General features: G+C 37.5%; 1 protein-coding gene across 7 annotated transcripts in view; it reads right to left on the reverse strand.

Annotated features, from left to right (window-relative positions):
• The window catches only part of BMPR1B (bone morphogenetic protein receptor type 1B), a 157933-nt gene that overhangs the window by 85290 nt on the left and 49481 nt on the right, over nt 1-23162 (reverse strand). Inside the window, exon 1 of one of the 7 annotated variants that reach the window (XM_035004486.1) lies at nt 18820-18892. The exons of the other annotated variants lie outside the window; for them this stretch is intronic. Coding sequence (XP_034860377.1) covers nt 18820-18892 — 73 coding nt within the window. Of the gene's footprint in view, nt 1-18819; nt 18893-23162 lie in introns of those variants that run through there. 7 annotated transcript variants of the gene reach the window in all.

A 23162-nucleotide genomic window follows, 5' to 3' on the forward strand; every position in this document is an offset into this window, starting at 1 on the left:
GGGGTTACCTGCCTCCCGTCTTCTATTTTAGATACTGAAAATGTCTTACCTTATGCTGAATCCACAAAGCTATGCTTAAAACGCTTATTGAGTAAATGAATTTGAATAGATTTAAAATAAACTATTGTGATGGTTAATTTTATGTGCCAACTTGACAGGGTCAAGGGGTGCCCAGATATCTGGTCAAACATTATTCCGGTATTTCCATGAGGATGTTTCGGGATGAGCTTAACATTTACATTGATAGACTGCATGAGGCAGATTGCCCTTTCTAATGCGAATGGGCCTCACCCAATCAGTTGAACACCTACATAGGACAAAAGAGCTGACTCTCCCCCAAATAACAGAGAGTTCTTCCTGCCTTCAAGTTGAGACAGGTTTTCTCTGCATGCAAACTCAAAGTGAAACATCAGCTCTTTCCAGTCCCAAGCTTTCCCAGCTCTCAGACGGGAACTATATCACTGGCTCCAGCTTGCCAACTACGCATTTTGGGAGTTGGTTCTGTTTCTATAGAGAATCCTAATACAGTTATTATTTGTTTTCAAAGTTTCCTTAAATACCCAGGCTTCTTTTAAGTAAACATAAAAGGTTCTTTTAATTAAATATGAAGTATCTTAGGTCCTCGAATTGTGGTTCTCCGAATTTCTTCCAGCTAATGAAGAATCGTAATTTCACTGTCAGCAAAACAGCTGAGATCTCATGTATGTATTCAGAATCTATGCTCTATTGATAGCAACTCAGGCAGTGTCGCCCCTAATGTCTCTGTGCCCTGGGGAGTATCCAATGCAAGCTAAGACTATGAGATCATTAACATCTTATTAATGTAATGCAAAGTGTCAACATGAGATGAAATAGCAAGGATTAAATTCAAATAACAAGATTTCGCCCAAAGCTAAGGTGTACTCACCAACTATGAGATGATCACAGATCAGACGTGATTTTGTTTTCATTTCTGTAAATTTCTTTGGGCAGTATCTTTCCCATCTCTTATCCTCTACTGCCCTAGAGATTTGTATATAGTAATCTTTTCCAACAGTGTTGACCCCTTGGGAAATCAAATTGTTTAATAAACTTCTAGGTTGAAGACCAGTTCAAAACACTCAACTCTCTACTAAATAAGGTAATAAAAATCACCAGAGGTATAAAAGCTATTGGCAAAAATCTAAGCTTCAAAATACATGAAAAATGTTGGTGAAGAGCACACCCTTAAAATTTATATTACTAACCAGACAACATATACCAGAAATCTTACTTGAAACATCTAGACATTTTTTATTACATGCATTCTGGATGTTTTACTAAAGAACTTACTCATTTCCGGTGAGTAAAGGGGGAAAAAAGTACTTCAACATGTTTTCAATAAAAGAAGATGGCTGTGAAAGTAAAATACGGAGTTTGAGGTTGGCCAGGACAAGCTCAAGGTAAATTCTTTGTACTCCAGAGGTACTCAGACACTTCATCCTAAGATAAATGCCTTTTTCATTTTTTCGAAATGTTCCAACAAAAATGAATCGAGATTTTTTTCTTTTTTTTCAAGGTTTTTTCTCATTTTTTCTAAAATAGGCAAGGAAAGAAATAGTGACCACAGTTAAGAACTCCTCTATTCGTATAGGAATGCAGAGTAATATATGGGTTTTCCTTGTTTGATTTTTGTGAGAGCACTACCTCAAGGCACAACTCCCTTACCAGCTCTAGTTAATCCCCAAGTACCCTTTTCTGAGCTCCAGTCCTACCCAGTCAACGGACTCCTGGGTCTCTTATCATTTCATGCTAAGCGGTCTTGCTGATACACCAAACTCAGTGTATTTAAATATGAAGTTCTCCTTCCTTTCTCCTTCCTCCTTCCTGAAGCCTCTCTGCCCTATCACCTCCTTTTCTATAAGTCTGCTCTACCTTCAGCATCTCTCTGATGACTCTAACCACCATTCTCCCATCTGCCTAAACCAAAACCTGAGACTCTGCCTAGAGGCCTCCCTCTCTCTTATCCATCAACAACACAATCATTTTACTCTTCTAATTTTTCTGTCATCTTTCCTTAATTCTCCACTGATGCCCTTAAAAGAAGACAAATGCAGCCTTCATCATTTCTTACCTGGTTGCCTGTGATAAGCTCCTAATCTCTGTTCTCTAGCCCTACCTTCCTTCAACCATCTTTACTTTTTCTAATATAAGCATTCATTCACTTGCTTAACACAGTAGTTATTTATTGAACACCTACTGGGTACCAAGGCTCCGTGGTCTGCCCAAAGATGGAACAGTCGAAAGAAACAGACACAACTCCCTGCCCCGACAAAGCTTATAGTTACCAGAGGAAAAGAGAGAGTAAGCAAAATAAACCTGAAAGCATATTAATTATGCTAGGTGCTGTGGGAAGAAATAAAGCGAGGGAGGGGGTAGAATATGCTGGGAGTGGTTGTTATTTTAAAGTGAATGGTCAGAATTTCCTCATTGTGGAAGTAATTTTTGAGAAGGGAAAGGTGAAGAGAGGGAGTTATGAAGTGGAAGAGATCTCCAAAGAGAGGAAAAAGCAAGCAAGAGCCCTGAGGTGGAAGGGCACATGGAGTCCTTGAGGGAACAGCAGGTGCCAATTTACCCCACACCGGGAACACTACTAGGAAGAGAGGTCAGAGGGGAAGTCGGGGCAGATCCTACAGGGTCTTGCTGGATAGAACTCTTACTCCACTTGGCGTCCCAAGAACAGACTATGGAGGGCAAAAATAAAAGTATCAAGCCAGTTAGAATACTGCTGTGGTAGCTGAAACAAGCACTGATTGTGGTTTGATGGCTGGTAGTAGCGAAGGTGATGGGAAGTGGTCTGACTGAAGATATATTTTGAACGTACTGCCGCGACCTTAGTTTCCCAGAAAGGTAGCGCCTAAGGCAACTGTGTTCTCAGAAGTAATTTATTTGGGAATGTCATCCCAGGAAGCAGGAGTACATGACCCAGGCTATGAAACAGGGAAGGAAAAAAATGGTGATTTGAGAATGAGTTATCTAGTTCACCCCCACTAAAAGTATTATGACATGAGTTTCAGTGTATCCATCCTGGGGAACAAAGAAGTGCTTCTCTCTCAGCTCCTGTCCCCCATCGGTCATTTCTGGCTGCCCATGGTAGCTATCTCCCTATTCCTTGCACGTGCTGCAGAGTGGTTCTGGCCAGAGTCTCACAAGCTACGTCAAAAAGGCTGCAGGCAAGAGGCTGAGAGCTAAGACAATATCCAAAGCCACCATCAGAGAGCAGGGCAATGCCTTCATGGAACCGGTTGTTGCAACTGTGGCAGCATGAGGGGTAGTTCCAGGAGGATTCTGAAGTGGTACACGGGGGTGCACAATATAGACATTACCAAAATAACTCTCAAATGGACTGTATGTTTTATGTGAGAGATAAAGAAAAGCTAAGGATAATACCAAGGGTCTTGTCCTAATCAACCACAAGGATGGCACTGCCATTAACTGAAAGGGAAGACAATGGGAAATATGATTACGTTACTTCCTCCTTCAAAGCCAGTCATGGACCTATGCAATCCACTGGAAAAAGTATGTGCTTCTTGGGCTGGGTCCACACACACACACACTCATCTTCTGTCCCCTGCTTACAACCTCGAATTAGCCACTCACTACCCCTCACCTCCAAATCAGCAGTTAACACTAAACTCGGCCATCCTCTGGTTACACCTGCCCTCTTCGGTCTCTTTGGGATTTTGGTCATGTTGGTTCCCTCTGGGTGGAATCTGTTTACTTCCTTTCTTTGCCCAGATAACTCCTTATTAACGTTTAGTTGCCAAATCAGTTGACACTTCCTTTCAGTCAGATATTCATCTATTTGTTCCCAAAGTATTCTTTGTATTTGTCTGCCTCCCCTCAGAATGTGACCAGGGAATATTTTCCTTGAGCTCACAAGGCACATGACAGCCCTGGAAGATACTAGGTGTGCAATAAAAGTATGATAAATGAAGGAACAAATTGCTGGCTTCTCCAAGTCACTATATATTTATTTTAAAGATACAATATCCATGCCTCAAATCATCTTTCCATATTCACTCTTTCAATATTTTAATATACCACCTCATCCTCTGAGACAATGAAAGTTATGCCCAAAGTCATATCAGTATTTAGTAGGTCAACAATTAAAATTCAATTTTTCTGATTCCTATCAGAAAAGGTTATTGCTAAATAATGCAATATATGTTAAGAAAAAAAAAAAGAAGAAGATAGCAGGAGGGGAAGAATGAAGGCGGGGAAATCGGAGGGGGAGATGAATCATGAGAGACAATGGATTCTGAAAAACAAACTGAGGGTTTTAGAGGGGAGGGGGTGGGAGGATGGGTTAGCCTGGTGATGGGTATTAAAGAGGGCACGTTCTGCATGGAGCACTGGGTGTTATGCACAAACAATGAATCATGGAACACTACATCAAAAACTAATGATGTAATGTATGGTGATTAACATAACAATAAAAATTTAAAAAAAAAGAAAAAGAAAAGGTTATTGCTTTTTCCCCCAACTTCTGGACAAGACCTAAGTCTAATATGTTCTAGGATATATTATAGGATTAGGTTGCTAAAGAGCAAAAATGCCTACTGCATTTTAATACCAATTTTCCACTTAAACATAAAAATAAGACCATCTGGAAGTAAAAGAAAATTGTTCTGGAGATCTTAAATCTTAATGACTTCTAAGGAGAGATATAATATAATCTGATTTTATGTAGTCGGCCCCATCTCAGACTTACAGGTAAAAGATCTTTTTCAACATGTCTATTATCTACAGGACTAAATGATATATTTAGTTAATGCTATTCATACAAGGCAGAGACCAGCAAACTTCTCATTGTACCTTCTTGGCTTCATTCCATTTTAATTCTGATGGAAAATGTGAGCACATTAGTTTTAGATTCAATATAGGTTTCTATCGGGTAAACTTCTTGGCCGACTAGATTTTCTAAACCTAGTCCTTCTCACTTGGAACAAATGTGTTATTCCAGAAGATGCCAACACATCATGTGTTACTGATACATAACGAGATTAAGAGGAAAAATGAAAACACTTAAAATGCAAAACATACTTGGGAAAGAATTACACAGCAAAGTGACCCGGAGAATGCCCTCAGCCATTTTCTGAAATTATTTGGATAATATCTTCAGGATTTAAGAGTACACCTAGGTCCTATTAAATCTACAAAATGTTCTAAGTTTAGGGAATAAAATGGCATACAAAAGAAGGCCTCATTCTATAATTTCCAGTGAATAAAAATCACTTGTCTGAAACTTCCAAAGTTCTATTAAGTCATTAAACAACTCTCATATTAAGTTACCAGAAAGTACAGACTAATATACCCTTCTGAAACGTGTGGATTAAATGAGATCTTCAAACACTGTGGCATTTTTATACTTTCCTAAACTAAAATTCCTTTACTAGAAAAGTAAGGCAGAAGACCCTACTATCTAACTAAAACACTTACCGTTCCATACCTCTGCTCATAAATCATCCATGAATTTCCACTGCATGTGGGATAAAGTTCAAGTTTACTCAGCAGCAACATAATGTAGTGCAGTGGTTCTCAAACTTTAGCCACACATCTATATAACCTGGAGGGCTTACTGAAACACAGATTTCTGGACCCATCCCCCGAGCTTTTTGATCCAGTAAAACTGGGGTAGGACCCCAAAATTTACATTTCCAATAGGTTCCCATGGAATGCTAAGGCAGGGACCACAATGTGAAAACCACCATCCAGTCACAATCTAGTTTTTGTGCGCTAACTTCCACTCCCCCACACAAACTTCACATCCTTTGATTTTGTTTAAACTATTCCAATTGCTCTTACATTTACGGGCTCTGAAGTTAGAAGAAAGAACTTTTACTTAACCTGTACTCTACAGGGCAACTGTATTTCAACTGTATTTAAATGCTGCCCCAACTATAGTCCAACTTACCCTGAGTCAGCTTTAGCATCATTTATTATTAAGACTCTGATGTACAAACCTCAAGGCCCTGAGTGGGAGAAGCATGAAACAAAATTCTGGGAAAATGTTTTTGTTATGACTATGAGCTCCTCCTATCTGAGAAGGGCTTGTCAGTGTGGGCAATTTCCCAACCACTCTAACCCCATGACAGGAAAGGCATTTCTGCTACATTAACAAGTAGAAAAGGAATGGGCACCTCTGATTCAGGCTTGAGCCCTCCTGGACTATAGGCATGCTCTCTTTCCCCCAAGCCAATCTTTTAATCTGTGTAGGGAAAGTTCATGATAAAAGTTCATAAGCAAACTAATAGATTCCCACAAGGCCCAGACTCAGAATTATGAACAGCAGCTGTCCCAAGAAGATAACTTTTCCCCTTAATTGAGCAAGCAGGGTTGCAGGTGGGCTACTTGGCTACATCTTTAGCAAAGGAAAAATGATCTGAATTTAACAAGAACGAATGGTACCTCTTAATCACAAAGAATTTTTCTCATAAACCAACTAATAAAATGACAAAACGCCTCACTAAAATTCAGATTTCGGAGATAATATATTATTATAATTGATACCAGAAAAAGCAAACAACAGTCCGTATAGAAGCCCTATTACAACATTTCATTTGTAGAGAGTATTTTCTGGAGTCAAGGTCTTTAACAGGGAAAAGGAAAACCCATTATGCTTTCTAGCTAAAAGGGGGTAGAGTGGATTTGTACTTAATTTTGTTTCTAATTATCTCTTTTGTGATATAAAATTCCACAAGTATACAAAAAAAAGTTAGAGACTACTGGGTTCTTAAAACTAATTTTTTATAAAATCTTAACAGATTTTTTATCACCGTGGAATAAAATATTATAGAAGAAAGCCAAATGAGCCCCTTCTCCCATTTTCCCCTGCTCTCCTAATTTTGCTACTTATCACTCCTATGAATATTTTATGAGCTTTATAGAAATATAATCCACATGCCAAAAATTCACCACTGTAACATGTCCAATTCAATGCTTTTTAGTATATGTACGAAGTTGTACAACAGTATCACAATCTAATTTTAGAACATTTTCATTACCCCCCAAATAAGCACCATACCCATTAGCAGTCACTCCCCATTCTTGTCCCCAGCCCCCATCCCAGGCAATTTATGGCTACTAATCTGCTTTCTATCTGTATTGCATTACCTATTCTCGACTTTTCATAGAAATGGAACAATACAATATACGGTCTTTACTTCTGGCTTCTTTCGTTTAGCATAATATTTTCAAAGTTTATTCATATTACAGCATATATCAGTTCTTCATTTCTTTTCATTGCTGACTAATATTCTATTATACAGATAAACAACATTCTATCCATTCTTCAGCTGATGCTGTTAAGAACATCTGCATACAAGTTTTTTGTGGACACTAGGTTCTCATTTTACTTAGGATATATACCCAGGAGTGAAATTTCTGGGTCACAGGGTAACTAAATGTTTAACATTTGGAGGAACTGCCAGACTGTTTTCCAAAGTGGCTGCACCATGTTATATTCCAGAAGTAGCGTATGAGGGTTCCAATTTCTCCACATCCTCAACAACACCTGTTATTATCTTTTTGGTTACAGCCATCTGAGTGGAAGTGGCATCTCATATGGTTTTGATTTGAATTTCACCAATAGCTAATGATATTTAGCTTACTTCATGTGATTATTGATCACTTGTATATATTCTTTGGAGAAAAATCTATCCCGATCCTTGTCCATTTTTAAGTGGGGCAAACAATCTTTTTCCTATTAATTTGTAAAAGTTCTTCATATAATCTGGACTCAAGTTCATTATCAGATACATGATTTGCAAATGTATTCTCCCATTCTGTGGGCTCTTTTTTCATTTTCTTGATCGTGTACTTTGAAGCACAATTTTTAATTGATGAGATCAGTTTTATTATTTTTTTATTGTCGCTTATGTTTTTGGTGTCACATCTTAAACTATTGCTTAATCTTATGAATATTTCTATATAACTACTATCTAGATCAATAAATTATATTTCATTCCTCAATATGATTGAAGCTATGTTCCAAGTATTAATGATAAGGGTTCCCATTTATCTGCATCCTTGCCAAATGTTGATAATCTCAGACCGTCAATTATTTTGCCAGTTGACTGTAACCTGCTAGCTCATATTATTTTTAACTTGCAGACATTCACACATTAAATGATAAGAATGCTGACATTTGTATTCTTGGGTTTGTGAATTATAAAATCACAATGAGGTATGTCAGTGACTATTAGATGATTAGTATTTAAACTAACTATAAGAATGCTGCTTTCTTCTTTACCCCTAAACATTTCTGATGATTTAGTAGATAATAAGGTAATGATTCATTGAAAACCACAGGAATAAGAAACAAAGACTCTAGACTAATAAGTAAACATTATAGAACTTTTGGAGGGTAATTTTGCTCAAGTATCTTGAAAGTACAAATATGTGATATGACATCCTCAGCAGATCTTTAAAACCTCTTAAGTAGCAAATACAAGAATCAAAACAAAGCCACAGGACAAATGACCAAGTATTTTCATTCCATTTGCAAAAAAAAAAAAAAAAACCCAGTCTGGATTCACAATTACTGAAAAAACAGTCAGTGGAGAGGTAGAAAAATTATGATAAACACTACAGAAATTTTACCTGGTAAAGACAGTTCATCAATTATTCTAAAACATTCTACAACAACGGCCCAAAACCATAAAATCAAATGTGTAAATCTAAAGGATCCCAGTACAAATGACATCCTACAATGGAAAGGAACAATAACCTTGCAATTTTAGCATTAAGAGATAAATCTGTAGAGGTGTTAGCCCTCACTCTTGAGGTGTAAAACTGCAGATCACATTTCTTGTTTGCACTAATAGCTACTCAGGATATTTTACAAGTAATCTCTAGCTTAACATTTGCAGGAAATCTTGGGAAGAGGAAAAAGAAAAGGATGCTCCATTCTTCAATGCAGGATGCAAATTTTTTTTCTAAAAAATAACTCAAATATGTTCCTAACATTGTCTTCTTTTCACCTCAGATGGTAAGGTACTGCAACTCAGAACTGTGTATAATTTGCATTTCCATAACACTAAATTAGGACAATCTAAGTGTGGTTGAACATAGCGTACTTTTTACATTAGCATGTATTCGAGGGGGAAAACCAAAGTGGAGATTATCAGTTCTGAGTTTTATTCACACACTGAAATATTTATTTATGGTGGCGATTGTGTGTGTTTTTATAATGTTTCTTAAATAAAATGTTCATGTGCCAAAGGCTTTGTTTCTACTTTCTAAACATTCAGCCTGAATAGAAATCCTAAAGTCAAATTTAAACGTCATTCCCAAAAGAACACGAATGACACCTGGAACCCCAAGTTCTGGGTTCTGGCTCTAGAAGTGATAGACTTTAGATAAGTAATCTCACAACTGTGTGCCTCACTGCCCTCACTTGTGAAAATGAGAAAACACAAGGAGAGCATTAAAATTAACTAGGTCTTTTTAAAATGTAGGTGCCTGTATCATATATTTCTGCTGGGTTTACTTTAGGTTGTGCAGATGTTTGTTTATATAATGGCACTTTATTTTCTGTTAAAGGAAACCTTCGGCTCCATCATCCCACACACAAACTACTTCCGTTCTTACTTGAAAGGAAATTCCTTTTCAAGGTTCACAGTACATTAGAGACAGCTGCATTGCTGAGCTTCCTCCAGAAACTTTAAAAAGTTGCAGATGTAGCTCATGCATGACATGGATCATGGAATGAGACAATGTGAAGCATTTAGATTGCCCCTTCTCTTACCCTCTTTCAATGTTATATTCGCTGGGGTGTTGCTCACCTACATTAAGTGGGAATGTGTGTGTGTGTGTGTTTATTTTAAATCAAGTCCCTGAGAGAAGGCAGGAGCTCTCTAAAGTGACTATCTTGAGTGCTAATTTCCAAAGCAAGATAAGGTAAAAAGTACATTTCCAGTTAATGACATTTTAACAACAGACCGTCACTACCTATTAACTTCCAAAGAGGCAATCCTCACATCAACCACACATTCCCTGGCTGTTTCCATATTGCCCTGGAACTCAAAAGTGTTTGTCTGGAAAACTCAATTCTGAACTAATAACAAGCAAAAGAAGAATACTAAACTATGGTCATAAGAATTCTGGTATGGGGCTTTTTCAGCAGAAGCAAAGGAGAGAGTTATGATGCAGTTTATGTTCAGAATAGCCCCCCAGATTGCTATATGGCCAGGAAGACAAACTATTTTCATTGGGAATAACATGCTGAGTGTAACTGGAGGTGGGTACAGGGCTCAGGAGCAACCGAACAACAAATATGGTGCTTTCTGAGGATAGTTCACAGAGCCAAACTCTAAAAAGATTTCCGGGAACCTACCAGGTGTCCAGTGACTTTTTTGGAGAAAGAAATTAATTAATGTATCTGAGAAAGAAAGAGGATATTTGGGATTCTCATTTCTGTTTCACTCTCCCAGAAATCCTTCAGTTCATATTCGGATTGTTCCAAGTAAGTTAAGACTTACTATCCCTTCTTCATCATTAGGAGCAAAATTTTAATAGTGCTAGAACCACTGTTTTATTACACAACAGGTCACAATAATATAATGTTTCCTGAAAGAACATCTAAATTGGATATGCGGTTAAGCCACTTTCGAAACAAATTCTGACAATTCCTTTTAAACACTCATTAATAAAATAGGTTCTTCTTTTGGTCAGAAAAGGGAGTTTAGAGGTTCTGTCTGTAGGTAAAGAATGAACTGAAATTTACTAACTCCAATCCATGTGTACAGAACCCCTTGGGGTAGCTTAATCAATTGCAGCTTTCTGGACTCGGTTCTGAAATATTTGACTTAGTAGCTCTGGGATGGGGTATAGGGAACTGCATCTTAAAAATGATTTCGTGATTCTGATGTAGGCACTACGGTGAACCATGCTGTGAGGAAAACTGCAGACTCCTTGTTTCTTAAATGGATGACTGCACGTTGCTCACCGGTTGATCCTCAACAGCCACCGAGCGAGCCTTCAGCCAGTGCTCCTCGAAACACCTGCGACCAGTCAAGCCAGAAAGAGGCGGAATATCACCTGATCCTGAATTCAGGTCTCTTCTACCACACTGCACCAAGCTGCCACAAAGAAAACACATTGGCCAACTGCTATATTATTGTTGGCAAGCACCAAAATTTGCTCAAAACCTTTACAAATGAAACCCAGCTGCTTAAGCTCAATACCAGATGTCTTCTACAATGTGTGGCTTTGATAGAGTAAATTGAGCATAAGAAAGAGATGAAATATATGAAAATCTAATTTGCAAGATGTTTGTCATTAAGTCTGCAGAACAAAAGAAGACAGAAAATTGTATTTTTCAATGCAAGAGGTTAAGTAGGGGAGATTAATAATATTCATAATAGCTAATAAAATGCATGTTATGGATAAACTGTTAGTATTCGTTCACAAAATCCACGCCAAATCTCCAGAAATTCCCACTGAGAGAACGTCATGTGTCTGTGAAATCACATGATTGAGCATAAGCGTCCTTTTCCTTTAGACCCACTCCCCAATTTGAACACGTTTTCACTCAGGGCCTAGGAAATTAGGTAGGAAATATTTAGTGATATTCTCTGATTTCAATAAACTGTAATAATCCTGTGAAAACATCCATATAAGAAACATATGTGTATGGCTATGTATATGGTGGAGGTAAAAAGGCAATCTGTTTAGCAGCCTCAATTAAGTGCCTCCCCCCCACCCCCCCACCCCCGCTTCTGCTGTTACCATGTCCCCCGAATGCTCTGTTGTTGTTTCCAGACCACTGCACAGGTCTCAATAGCTTTGGCAGATTTCAGAGACCACGTTAAACTCAGAAAGCCACTCAAGTATTCCGCCAATGAGCTGCTGCACAGTCCCTCACTCAAATGAGCTGATGGTTCATGGGTAAATACAGCATATTACTTCTATAACATTAACCTTTTTTAAAAAAAAAATTGAGGGCGCCTGGGTGGCTCAGATGGTTAAGCGTCTGCCTTCGGCTCAGGTCATGATCCCAGAGTCCTGGGATCGAGTCCCGCATCGGACTCCCTGCTCCTTGGGAGCCTGCTTCTCCCTCTGCCTCTCTCTCTCTCTCTGTCTCTCATGAATAAATAAATAAAATCTTAAAAAAAAAAAAATTGAAACATAAAAAGATGTTGTAATGGAATATGAAAACAATACTCAATTGAGCATCTTAACTCTAACCAAGACAAAAGCTGGGTCAGGATTTAGCCCCGTAAGAAAGTACATCATTAAAATGATATGCAATTATAATTGGCAAGTTACTATTTTTTCCTATTGGAGAAAAATGTTGTTTTGGTTTTCCTTTAGACAGAAATCAAAATAAAGCTAAACGCTTTAGCAAAGACATAGTTTGATCATGAATATTTCTACAAACGCAGTAACAGAAGGATAATTTCCCGCAGAGTTTCCAAAACAAACCTGGCCTCAGGTTTCCTGAAGCTCCGCTGCTATTGGCGTTGGCATAGTTTATATCTGAAGGTAAACAAACAGGCCACACACAAAAAAGTAAGATTTCTTGTTAGGTTCAATTGCTTCACATGCCGCTGGTATCTCCTCAGTGCAGTTCCCACATCACAGAAGTTCCACAGATGATGCAAAAGTGATGTAAGTCACTGTCTCCTTATACGTTAACACTCCCGTTAAAATTGTGAAGATACCAAGATGAATATGGGACATCATGTACTATAGGATACTATGAACCAAAGCCAGTTTTCTGCATGTACTCGTGAAGTTTTTAAAAACCTCATGAATTAGATATGTACATCAATTTTCCTCTAGACTCCAGAAGGGATCAAAAGCATATTTTCAGACACTAAACTCCCAGAGTCCGAACAAATGAAAAACGTATACTGTTCGCCTAAAACTTGTGGCCTGTTTAGGGATCGTAAGGCAAAATTTACAAGAGGTTCTTTGTGAGACATAAGCTTTACAACTACCTTTTTAATAAAGGAGTGAAAATTATATGCAACGTTCTGACAGAACTAGTCTTCCAAGTGATGACACTACTTGTTTTATGTATTATTTTTGCCACCGTCTTGATACCTTGAATTTTCTATAGCATCTTTTTATATAGAGAGAAAAAAAATTCACACCATTTCATTTATTGCAAAAATAATTCTGTAGAAACTAGAGAAATATATTACCATTATTTTTGGTAGTAACATTTCCTGGATACCAAAGTTCATATAAAAATATTTAAATGTTTTTTATAATTTTTCTAAACATACAGCTAGTAAATAACTCAGTAGCCAACAGGAATTCATTTATAAACAAGAGTACTAGAGACATTTATGTCACTATTACAAATGACAGTAGCAGCTGTATTAGATGTTTCTGATTGTCAATCTAATCTAAAACTTCTTCCAAAAAAAAACTTCTCCTGCCCACAGTGTCTGTTGTTGGGTGGCCATCTTGGTATTGACTGACTACATACATCCCAGCTGCGTTACATAGGATTACTCTAAGGGCCAGCAGCCAATCAAATTCTCTCTCCACAAAAATTAGAAATAAGAGACAGTGAAACATTTATCAGTTAACTCTATAGAGCTAAATAAAAAAGGTCCTGGAATAACAGTGAACGAGACTGATGAGTATGGCTAGAGAGATAGTCTTCTCTATACGCCAAGCATTGTGCTATGCCCTGGGGATACAGCAATAAATAAAATGGGCATAGCTTTTTCCTCTAAGAAGCTGAACTTCCAGCAGGAGAGTGACATTCATAATGACAAGTCATGATATATACTATAAAAGAAAAATAAAACTTACAATGAGGGCTTATATGAAGGGGAGCCCATTTACTTTGGATTGTTAAGGAAAACTTAGTGACATTTAAGCAAATGGATAAGCAGAGTAGAGAAGCGAAAAACTGTCCAGGCTCTGGAAACAGAATATATATATGAAACACCCAAGGAGATAAAAGGTTTGGAGGATTTGGGACAGGAAAAGACCGATGGGGCTGATGGTCAATGTTTAGGGAGATGAGCTGGGAGTTAGGGGCCCTTGGATACCAAGGCTACCTGGCCAGGTAAAGATCTGGTTTTCAACCTAAATGCAAGAGGTCTCCATCAAAGAATTCCAAACAGAAAGAAGGAAAGAGACAGAGTCACATAGAGGAAAGAAGAAGGGAATGTCCATGAGGCCCCTCAGAGACACAGATGAGCAGAAGCTCAGACCTTTGCGGCCTCTGGATCCCATGAGGCCTGTGTTTCCCCTCAGCTTTTCTCTATATCTCTACTCAACTTCTTTCTCTACTTAAGTTTCCATTCTTTATGACCAAACTATCAATAACAATAATGTGATTTTATATGAAAAGTTAACTACTGAAGGAATGTGACAAAGATGATATCAAGCAGAGAGATCAGTTAATCCAAAAGCCACAGTCTCACCAATGTTAAAAGAAAAATGGTGGGGTCTAAAAACAAGCTTAAGGTTAGTCTGAGTGCACAGTCACAAAATCGTCTTTAGAGATTTTAATATGAACATTCCCACCAAAAAATCCACTAAAATGGAAAAGGTAACTATTTTACAGATTAAAAAAGTATAATAATCAAGACCCTAAGAGTCCATCTGAACCCAAAATATCGCAAAAGAAAGCTTGATAGGCCATTTAACTGATTAAGATAATTTCCCTATAATTAATTGCCAATATACTTTGTCTTATTTAAGGATTTTCCCCATGTCCTGTATGAATTCTAAAATTAGGTATGTATTTGAAAAATTAGGGAACAAAAAAACATATTCATAATTTGTTCCTGGCAGTTCTAAGTCAATAAAAGATTTGTAAAATGTTATTTCAGAAAGAAAAATGTCATTTCAGATTCAACTGGCTTACAGAGGCCAAAAAAAAAAAAAAAACTTATTTGAGTTACTCTGATCTAATACTATTATTCTTCCAGAAGCCTTCACGTACTTGTAATTTAAAGATTAAAAATTATGTATAGATACACACACAAACACACAGCTTACATATATGGTTGCCACCATTAAAGAATATAACTTCCTGTAACAAAAGTAAAGCCAAATAATTGGGAGTCTGTGCTCAACAGTTGTGTGAATGTCTATTATCCAGTATACTCTGAAGAATTTAAGTTGAGAACTCTAGTTCAGCCACTTTCCTCCCAGGTAAATTACCACAGAGATCAAATTTCTTCCATCTGTGATGCTCACCACAACTTGCAGTTACTGCCGATTAATAGCCTGAGATTAATTGTTGGAAGTGCCACCTAATAGCTGTAGTAGAAAACATTTTAAACACAGAACCACATTTATGCCCTTAACAGCTGTGTTGGTCTAACAGTTCAGATTTTCACTGTATTTTGCCATATGGTAACAAGGATCATTTTTCACTTAAAAATATTACCCAAAATTGACGCCCCATAGCACCATTACCATTCTCATTTTGCGCCCACACATTCTCAGCCCATGTCTGTTATCCTCCTGTCACTATATTCCCTATTTGTCTTAATTTTAGTTAAAACATTTCATAACATAGTTTTTTTTTTTTTTTTTTAATGAGTGCCAACCAGATCAAACACAAGTATTATAATAGGAAGTGGAATAGGACCTGGCAATGAAGAGGCAGAATGTAATATCTGGGTTCTATAAAACTGTAGGAGCCAGGAAGACTGGGACTTATTTTTGTTCACTAGGCTTGGGGATTTTCCTGTATTCAAAAACAGCTGATTACTACTTCCTATCTCACCATTTTTCCCTGTAACTCATTTTTGATGTAGAATTATTCCTAAGGACAAAAAGTTGGCTGCCAATTTTGATTTTAATCTGATTGCTGTAATAATCTACGACCATGATTTTATGGAGGGGGAGGGGACTGTAGAAATGTTCACATATATATTTAACAGGAAGCTAAATAAAAATCTCACCCTTTTAAATGCCAGAACATGAGGCCCATCCATGTCAGGAAAGGCACACTGTTGCCATCAATGTGTTAGAACAATAAACAGAAAGAGTCCTTTAGTTTTTAGGTCTGTCAGTTGATCACATTTATAACCTCCCTAAATTCCTTTGGCAGAACTTAAGAAGAATAGTAGTGGCCAAAGTGATACTTTAATACTGTTTACCTATTGCACTACATTCACCATGATTGCCTGTGATTTTCTACTGTTTTACAAATGAAGGGGCAGCTCAGTCCTCAAAAGAAAACATTTCACAAGGAGAAATGAACACTGCAGATTTTCACCACACCAGGTCCTATTTTCACTTTTAGAAAAATGCAATTCTACATTTCATGATTCTAGCTTTAAAAAAATCCATTTCTGAAGCAATCACAATGTGCCAATATAAAAAAAAAAAAACAAAGTTCAAATCTTCTACCAAGTTGTACCTTTGTCTCCCTTTTTCTTAAGCCTGTGTGTCCTCAAGTGAAACATTCTAGGACTTAAGCAATGATAAGATTTAGGCTGATGAGTCACCTACCCACAGGCCACCCTAGCTATTCTGTTCCAAGTAAGAAGAATTCTCCTTTCCACTCACTGTGACTCTACTGAGCTTTGTTCCATTTATGGTATAACTGGAGTGTTGTACATATTCCTTCCATATAAAACTTTTAGGTTTCCATATGTTTAACTAACAAAATACTTTTATTAGCCAGATGCTCACATTCTCCAAATGTCTCAAGTTGTCATTTTGAAATACATCTACTTTTAAGAAGGATTTAAGGTCTCAGAACAATATTCTTAGCTTTGCCATTCACTGAAGAATCATGACCACTTCATTTTTCTGTATTTTCTATTTATCGTAAGTTTTGTGATCATTTTCACTGAAATATATGCAGAATTAATGATAAAACATTACAAGTTATCAATGAATAATAACTTTGATAGTCAAAGTTGTTTAGTCTTGATGAAACTACTAGTCCTTATCTATAGCACATTCTGTCTTCATTGGGGCAAAATCATAAAAACCATGGAGCTTATTTTTTGTAAAACTATTATAAAAGGTTACAGATAGAGAAACTCCTTTTAAAAAAATTAAAAGTTCATTTGTGACAAAGCTGGGAATATACATCGGGATTTAGCATGTTAATCACACTAAGGTGAGTTATCAGATTCTTTTAAAATCATGTCTTAATTTACATTTCCAGCTTGGTTGTCCCCTATTCCTGCATAAACTATTAATAATAATATGAATAGTAACAAAAGCTTAGGAAATACTATGTATTACAGACACTGTTCTAAGTGCTTTCCATGTACTTACCCATTTAGTAATCAAATCAACCCTATAGCAACACACACACACACACACACACACACACACACACACACGAAAGAGCCCTGGACAGAGAATTTAAAAAGACTATGTTAACTAGAGGAAGGCAAGGAATGTCCCTGGGCTTCAACCTCCTCACCAGGAAAGTAAGACAGTTCTCCAGTATTATTTTAAGGTGTATTCTAAGCCTAGCATTTGTAATTCAAAAATTCCATGTGTAGCATATGGCTTCTGCTTTTTATTGATATAAACCAATAATGAGTTCAGATATTCATATTTTTCAAGGAAAATGCTAAAAGACTGAAAAATTAGCTTCAGGCAATCAAGAAATAGTAGTAGCATGAATAGAGGAATAAGAATTTCACCTCACACATATAATTCTTTGAGCTTCCTGGAACATTCTTAAGAAACAGTTTCCCTGAGGCTCTACTATTGTCTTCTAGAAGGCACCATATTATTATAACAATTTTTGGAAAATAAATTAGCACATCAGGTAAATGAACTACCTACTGTTCCTTCATAGCAATACAAAAAACTCCTTTGGGTTACATTTACCCATGCCAGAAATTAAAAGCTTTCTTTCATAGAGCCAAGACACAACATATAATATTGTGGTAGTGCCATGGAATATTTGAGATTATGAAAACAGGAATCTTATAAATGCCAATCAAAAGTACATGCCAATCGGTAATACATACTTCCCAAATAAATTGTATTGCCAAACTGGTTCTATAAAGTGCATTTGCAAGGACATGAGGTTGAACTGTAAATGCATTTCCATCTCATACATATTCCTTTTGTCACCTGGCTTAATTTTATATAGTCACTCTCTCTTTATCTCCAACTTCATGACTCCCTCTTTGCAAATCACTATCACAGAGAGTTGTTTCATAATGTTATCTTTCCTCTATTTTGAAAATAGTTTATCTGCTTTTATAATTACTCTTTTATTTAAAAGTTTAAAGTAACTTTTAAAAATTGCCATCCTTTTACAAATTGCCATCAACTTTATACAAGAATCATTCTGGACAAAATGATCATTAAGCAAGCCCCTGTTCTGAAATGTGGACAAACATCTGATATATTCACAATTTATAATTATTGCTATTATAAAACTGGAGATTTACTCAAGGCATCTACATAAAAGTTGTAATGAACTTCAAAGTTAATTAGCTAACCTATAAAAATCTAACAGCATTCAAATTTAAATGATCAAAACAAAGTTTATTAGAATTATTTTTGTAAATTCTTTGCATACAAACTGTCTCAGTATGTTGACAACCGACTTCATATTCAAAGTTCCAAACTGGACTGGATTGAATTCTTAATTACTAGAGAAAACAAACTTTGAATACCTTTAAAAATTATCCTCATACGCTATCTAGTAAGCTTTTGCTCAAATAGAAAAAAAGTAGTAAAATTACAGAGCAGTTGGAGGATGGGGACTGGAAATGTTTAGCCACTGCACTTCTGCCCAGAACTTTCCCTTCTGTGATAAAAGCCACACAACCTGACGTAAACGCAGCCCCCTGTCAGCACTGTACCATGGGGCACTGATCTTCTTACCCCTCGTGTGCATAGACAGAAGAATGAGCAAGGAAATGTGAAGCTGCCAGTTTAGTTCTTCCAGCCAACCCATTGCGCAGGAGAGCAGTAAATGTGACCCGCCTGTTTCAGCCTCCTGTTTCTTGCCTTTCCTTCTTTCACTGAGCCTTCTCTCTTGCCACTCTTGTCAGAGCTTCCGGCAAGCCTGCCAGCAAGCCTGAGACAGGACCGCGAAAGACAAGCCTGTTACAAACTGGTTCTGTCACCACAGAGACTTCAACCGATCACCTCGTGGGGAGGACAACAAAGGGCGGTGAGGACCCTGAGCTGGATTGTTTTCTTAAGAAAGGAGCCTGACCCAGCTGCCCACACAAGGGCCGGTGCATGCGGGGGGATTTGCTCTGCACTGGCCACGCCAAAGCCCCCCAAATCTCCCAGGCAGCTAGGAAGGGACTGCAAAGGCACACGCATCTGTACTTTGCTGTCATGAATTAGCTTACTTCTTTTGTCAAGGTTTTTTTTCTCTTCTCTTGCTGAGAATTGTTCACTGGGAATTGTAGAAAGACAAGGAAAAATAAAATGCTTTCTTTGATGAAATGATAGAAATAGTGCAACACATGAAAGTGTCATGTTAGGACAGTTTTCTCACATCACTATTTAAATAATGGAGCAAATACCTCTGAATCAAGTGCACAGACATGAAAAAGGGTCCCGTGTAAAGAGTATCTCCAATGACTATTTCAAGTTAAAGTATTCCATTAAGCTATCAACTAATTTTAAATGACTAGAGTCTGAAGTTTCCTATGTAGAAAAAGTACTGTGAACCTAACCGATCTTATTAACATAAGTTATTCAATTTTTAAGATTTTTACTGTAATCGTGCCTAAACATAAATTATGAACAGTTTGTAAAATTCCATTTTCAATGACATCCTGAGTGACCTTTTTTTAATACTAAAGAACTTTTTTGAAGTCTATTCGTTGTCCTTGACTCTGGGAACTGTCAATACTAAAAGAACAGCAAGAAATATAAATGAATCGACAGTATGTGGAGAAACTACAATGTCACCATAGATACAAACAGAAGTAGTTATTAAATGCCATCAGTTTACATGATAAAGAATTTATGTTAATGAAACCAGAGACATATTTCAATGATTCTATCTCAGATACCATCGGAATGTGTTTACTTGATATTTTAAAAATTCTTTTCTTGGAAAAAAAAATCTCTGCCATCTTTTCATTCTTAACAGGCACCCACACCCCTCCACACATCCCAGCACCTCCCAGCACTACCCTACTGGGTACCATTCAAATCTACTCTCTAGTTAGGAACACCAACAATTGCTTTCTATGAATTTACAAATACTACTATCAATCCAATGCCCTCGATTCACATTTTCATGAAATAAAATGTAACAGAAATATAGTATCTTTAACAATATATGAGATTTTGGAATATCCTAAACTTAAGAAACTATACATTTTGCATTTCACAGAAGCCATGCAACGGACTTGTCAGAAAACTGTAAGTCGGGGGTGGTATCATTTCAGTATCATTTACCCACATCCCTTTTAGCTAAGAAGGGAGACTGAGGCATACTAAAATGAACAAGAGTGACCAGGAGCAGAGGGTAATATGTGGGAAAAGACGACAAAAATCAAGCAATAGAATCTCTCATTCAAACCTATATTCGGCTCAGAGCCACATCACAACATGGTTCCACTGCCAATTTGGAACCCAGCCTTGAGCTCTGGGAAGACGAGTGAATGGCTGAAATGTGGGACAGCTCCCACTGCTCGCATTTCCCCAATATGAGTATCCATAAATGGTTCAAAGCGTAAAGGGAGAGCCGTTGCTCCCTCCCTAGAATCCTATTTCAGTTCAAAGCAATTCATATCAGCAATCATTTCTAATTTTGCACTATGTGCTCGCTGAAATAAATGTACTCAAGAAGTTTACGATGCCACGGCAAAAGCAGTATACATAATAGAGAACTGTGAAAAATGTAACATTTTAAGATGAAGTGCCCTCAAATGGAATAAAGATGGAAAATCAGAGTAAGAGATGGATTAGACTGGGCCAAAAACTGAAGGGAGAGCTGGACGCTGAAATAAGAATTGAATTTATACAGCAATAGAGGAGATGGAAAGGAAGAAATTACACGAGCAAGGATTAGAGGTAGGATTAAATATTTCATTTGTGTAATAGCATGAGAAGAAAAATCTTACTGGAGCAGACAGCTCCTATTAGTAAATGGCTGGAGAGAAACCTAGACTGAGTGGAACCAGACTATGCAGGATTCAGAACGTAGATTACAGAGTTTAGACTATATATTACATAAATAACTAAAGGCGTTTGAACACTGACTGGCTCAATGAATTAAAAAAAAAAAAAAGGTTTAGAATTTCAGCATATAGGATGAGTCTCTGAACCTGAATTTCTAACTCTGTGAGGAGAAGTGAAAATCAGAAGCATGAGAGGCTCCTACTTGGTCAAGCTTTTTGGTAATACAGATTTCTTTCTTTCATTTATAATACTAAGAAATTCAAAATGAATTTACCCCTATTAATTCCCTCCATTTTGCCTTTTATTGTTTAATATATGCTGGGTGCCAACCATGAAAGAGACGCTCTCTAAAATGCATAATGAGGTTCCAGACAACGAGGCTCAAAAGATATAATAAAACTCTTATAATGTAGATCAGAAATCTGGCTTAGCAAAACAACCCCGATTTGCATATGACTTAAGCCGTTCACCCTCCAGTACACACCCAAGGAGGCTGCAAAGAAAGCTCTGAGAGAATATTAAGGGAAAGGTGTTCATTTGAAAATATACACATGAGAGAAAGGGCAAGGAAAGAGAAAAGGAGGACTACAGCTAGGGCTGCCTGTATGAGTAGGCTGTGCAAAGCTACCTGTCAACTGTCAAATTCTTCAACAGACCTGCTCATTCTAGATTTATGGAGCCTGTGCTCTGAAGTAGAGAGCCTAGTTCTGCTCTTGGACAAATATATAACCTTGGACAAGTCATGTAAACTTTGTTCTACACGTTGGTCATTTTCTAACGTAAGATTGTTATATAGATTATACAAGGATATGAGTATTAATTAATGAATACGGTGCCCAGAACATAGGCAGATATCAGAAAATGGTCAATTTCCAAAACACTCTCACTAGTCACTCCCCTGCCTCCTGACAAAAACATCCTTTGTTAACAATAACGTTCCTTAATGTAACATTTGCCAAACTGTTCCCGTCACAAACAATGTGGTCACTAAAGCAAAGATAAAAAAGGTGTCTTATGTTAAATCAGGTTTTAAAAATTCGAATTACACCTACAAAGGGAAATGTTTAATCAGTCTCCTTTTACTTAGGTCACTGAATATTCAGATACTTGAAGCAGAGGTCTATGACACTACTGTTTTAACAATTTCTTTTTATTTTATTTTATTATGTTATGTTAATGACCATACATTACATTAGTTTTTGATGTAGTGTTCCATGATTCATTGTTTGCATATAACACCCAGTGTTCCATGCAGTACGTGCCCTCTTTAATACCCATCACCGGGCTAACCCATCCCCCCACCCCGTCCCCTCTAGAACCCTCAGTCTGTTTCTCAGAGTCCATAGTCTCTCGTGGTTCATCTCCCCCTCTGACTTCCCCCTTTTCATTTTTCCCTTCCTACTATCTTTTTTTTAAAAAAAACATATAATGTATTATTTGTTTCAGAGGTACAGGTCTGTGATTCATCAGTCTTACACAATTCACAGCGCTCACCATAGCACATACCCTCCCCAATGTCCATCATCCAGCCACCCCATCCCTCCCACACCCGCCACTCCAGCAACCCTCAGTTTGTTTCCTGAGATTAAGAATTCCTCATACCAGTGACTACTGTTTTAACAATTTCAATCTGTGACTTATCTTCACACAGAAAACTCCCCAAATCTACTGATTTTATGTATATACGCAGTTTTTAAACTGAACTGGGGGAACTGTATCTAGTAAATGGGATAGGAGAATGTTTCTTAAGAGACAGGACCTGCCCTCAGGGCACGACTGACTGTGTAAGTTGAGGACAAGCATACAATGCAAATGACCGAGCAGTACAGCTACTGCCTGGGGGACAGCAGGAACACAGAAAGTACAGTGGACAAAGATGAATTCGGACTGGGGGTGGGGACTGGACTTGTGGGGGAGAGGCATGCCAACTAGGTCTTCAAAGATAAGTAGGAATTCACTGGGTGAGGGGAGGGCAAAGGAATCCTAAGCAAAGGGAACGGAGAGTACAGAGACTCAGGAGTAAGAAAAAGAGCAGTGTTTGTGGAGAACGTGGGAACCTGGATATGCCTGGAGAA

Source organism: Mirounga leonina, unplaced genomic scaffold, assembly GCF_011800145.1.
Source record: "Mirounga leonina isolate KUSES-001 unplaced genomic scaffold, KU_Mleo_1.0 Mir_129, whole genome shotgun sequence".
Lineage (NCBI taxonomy): Eukaryota > Metazoa > Chordata > Mammalia > Carnivora > Phocidae > Mirounga > Mirounga leonina.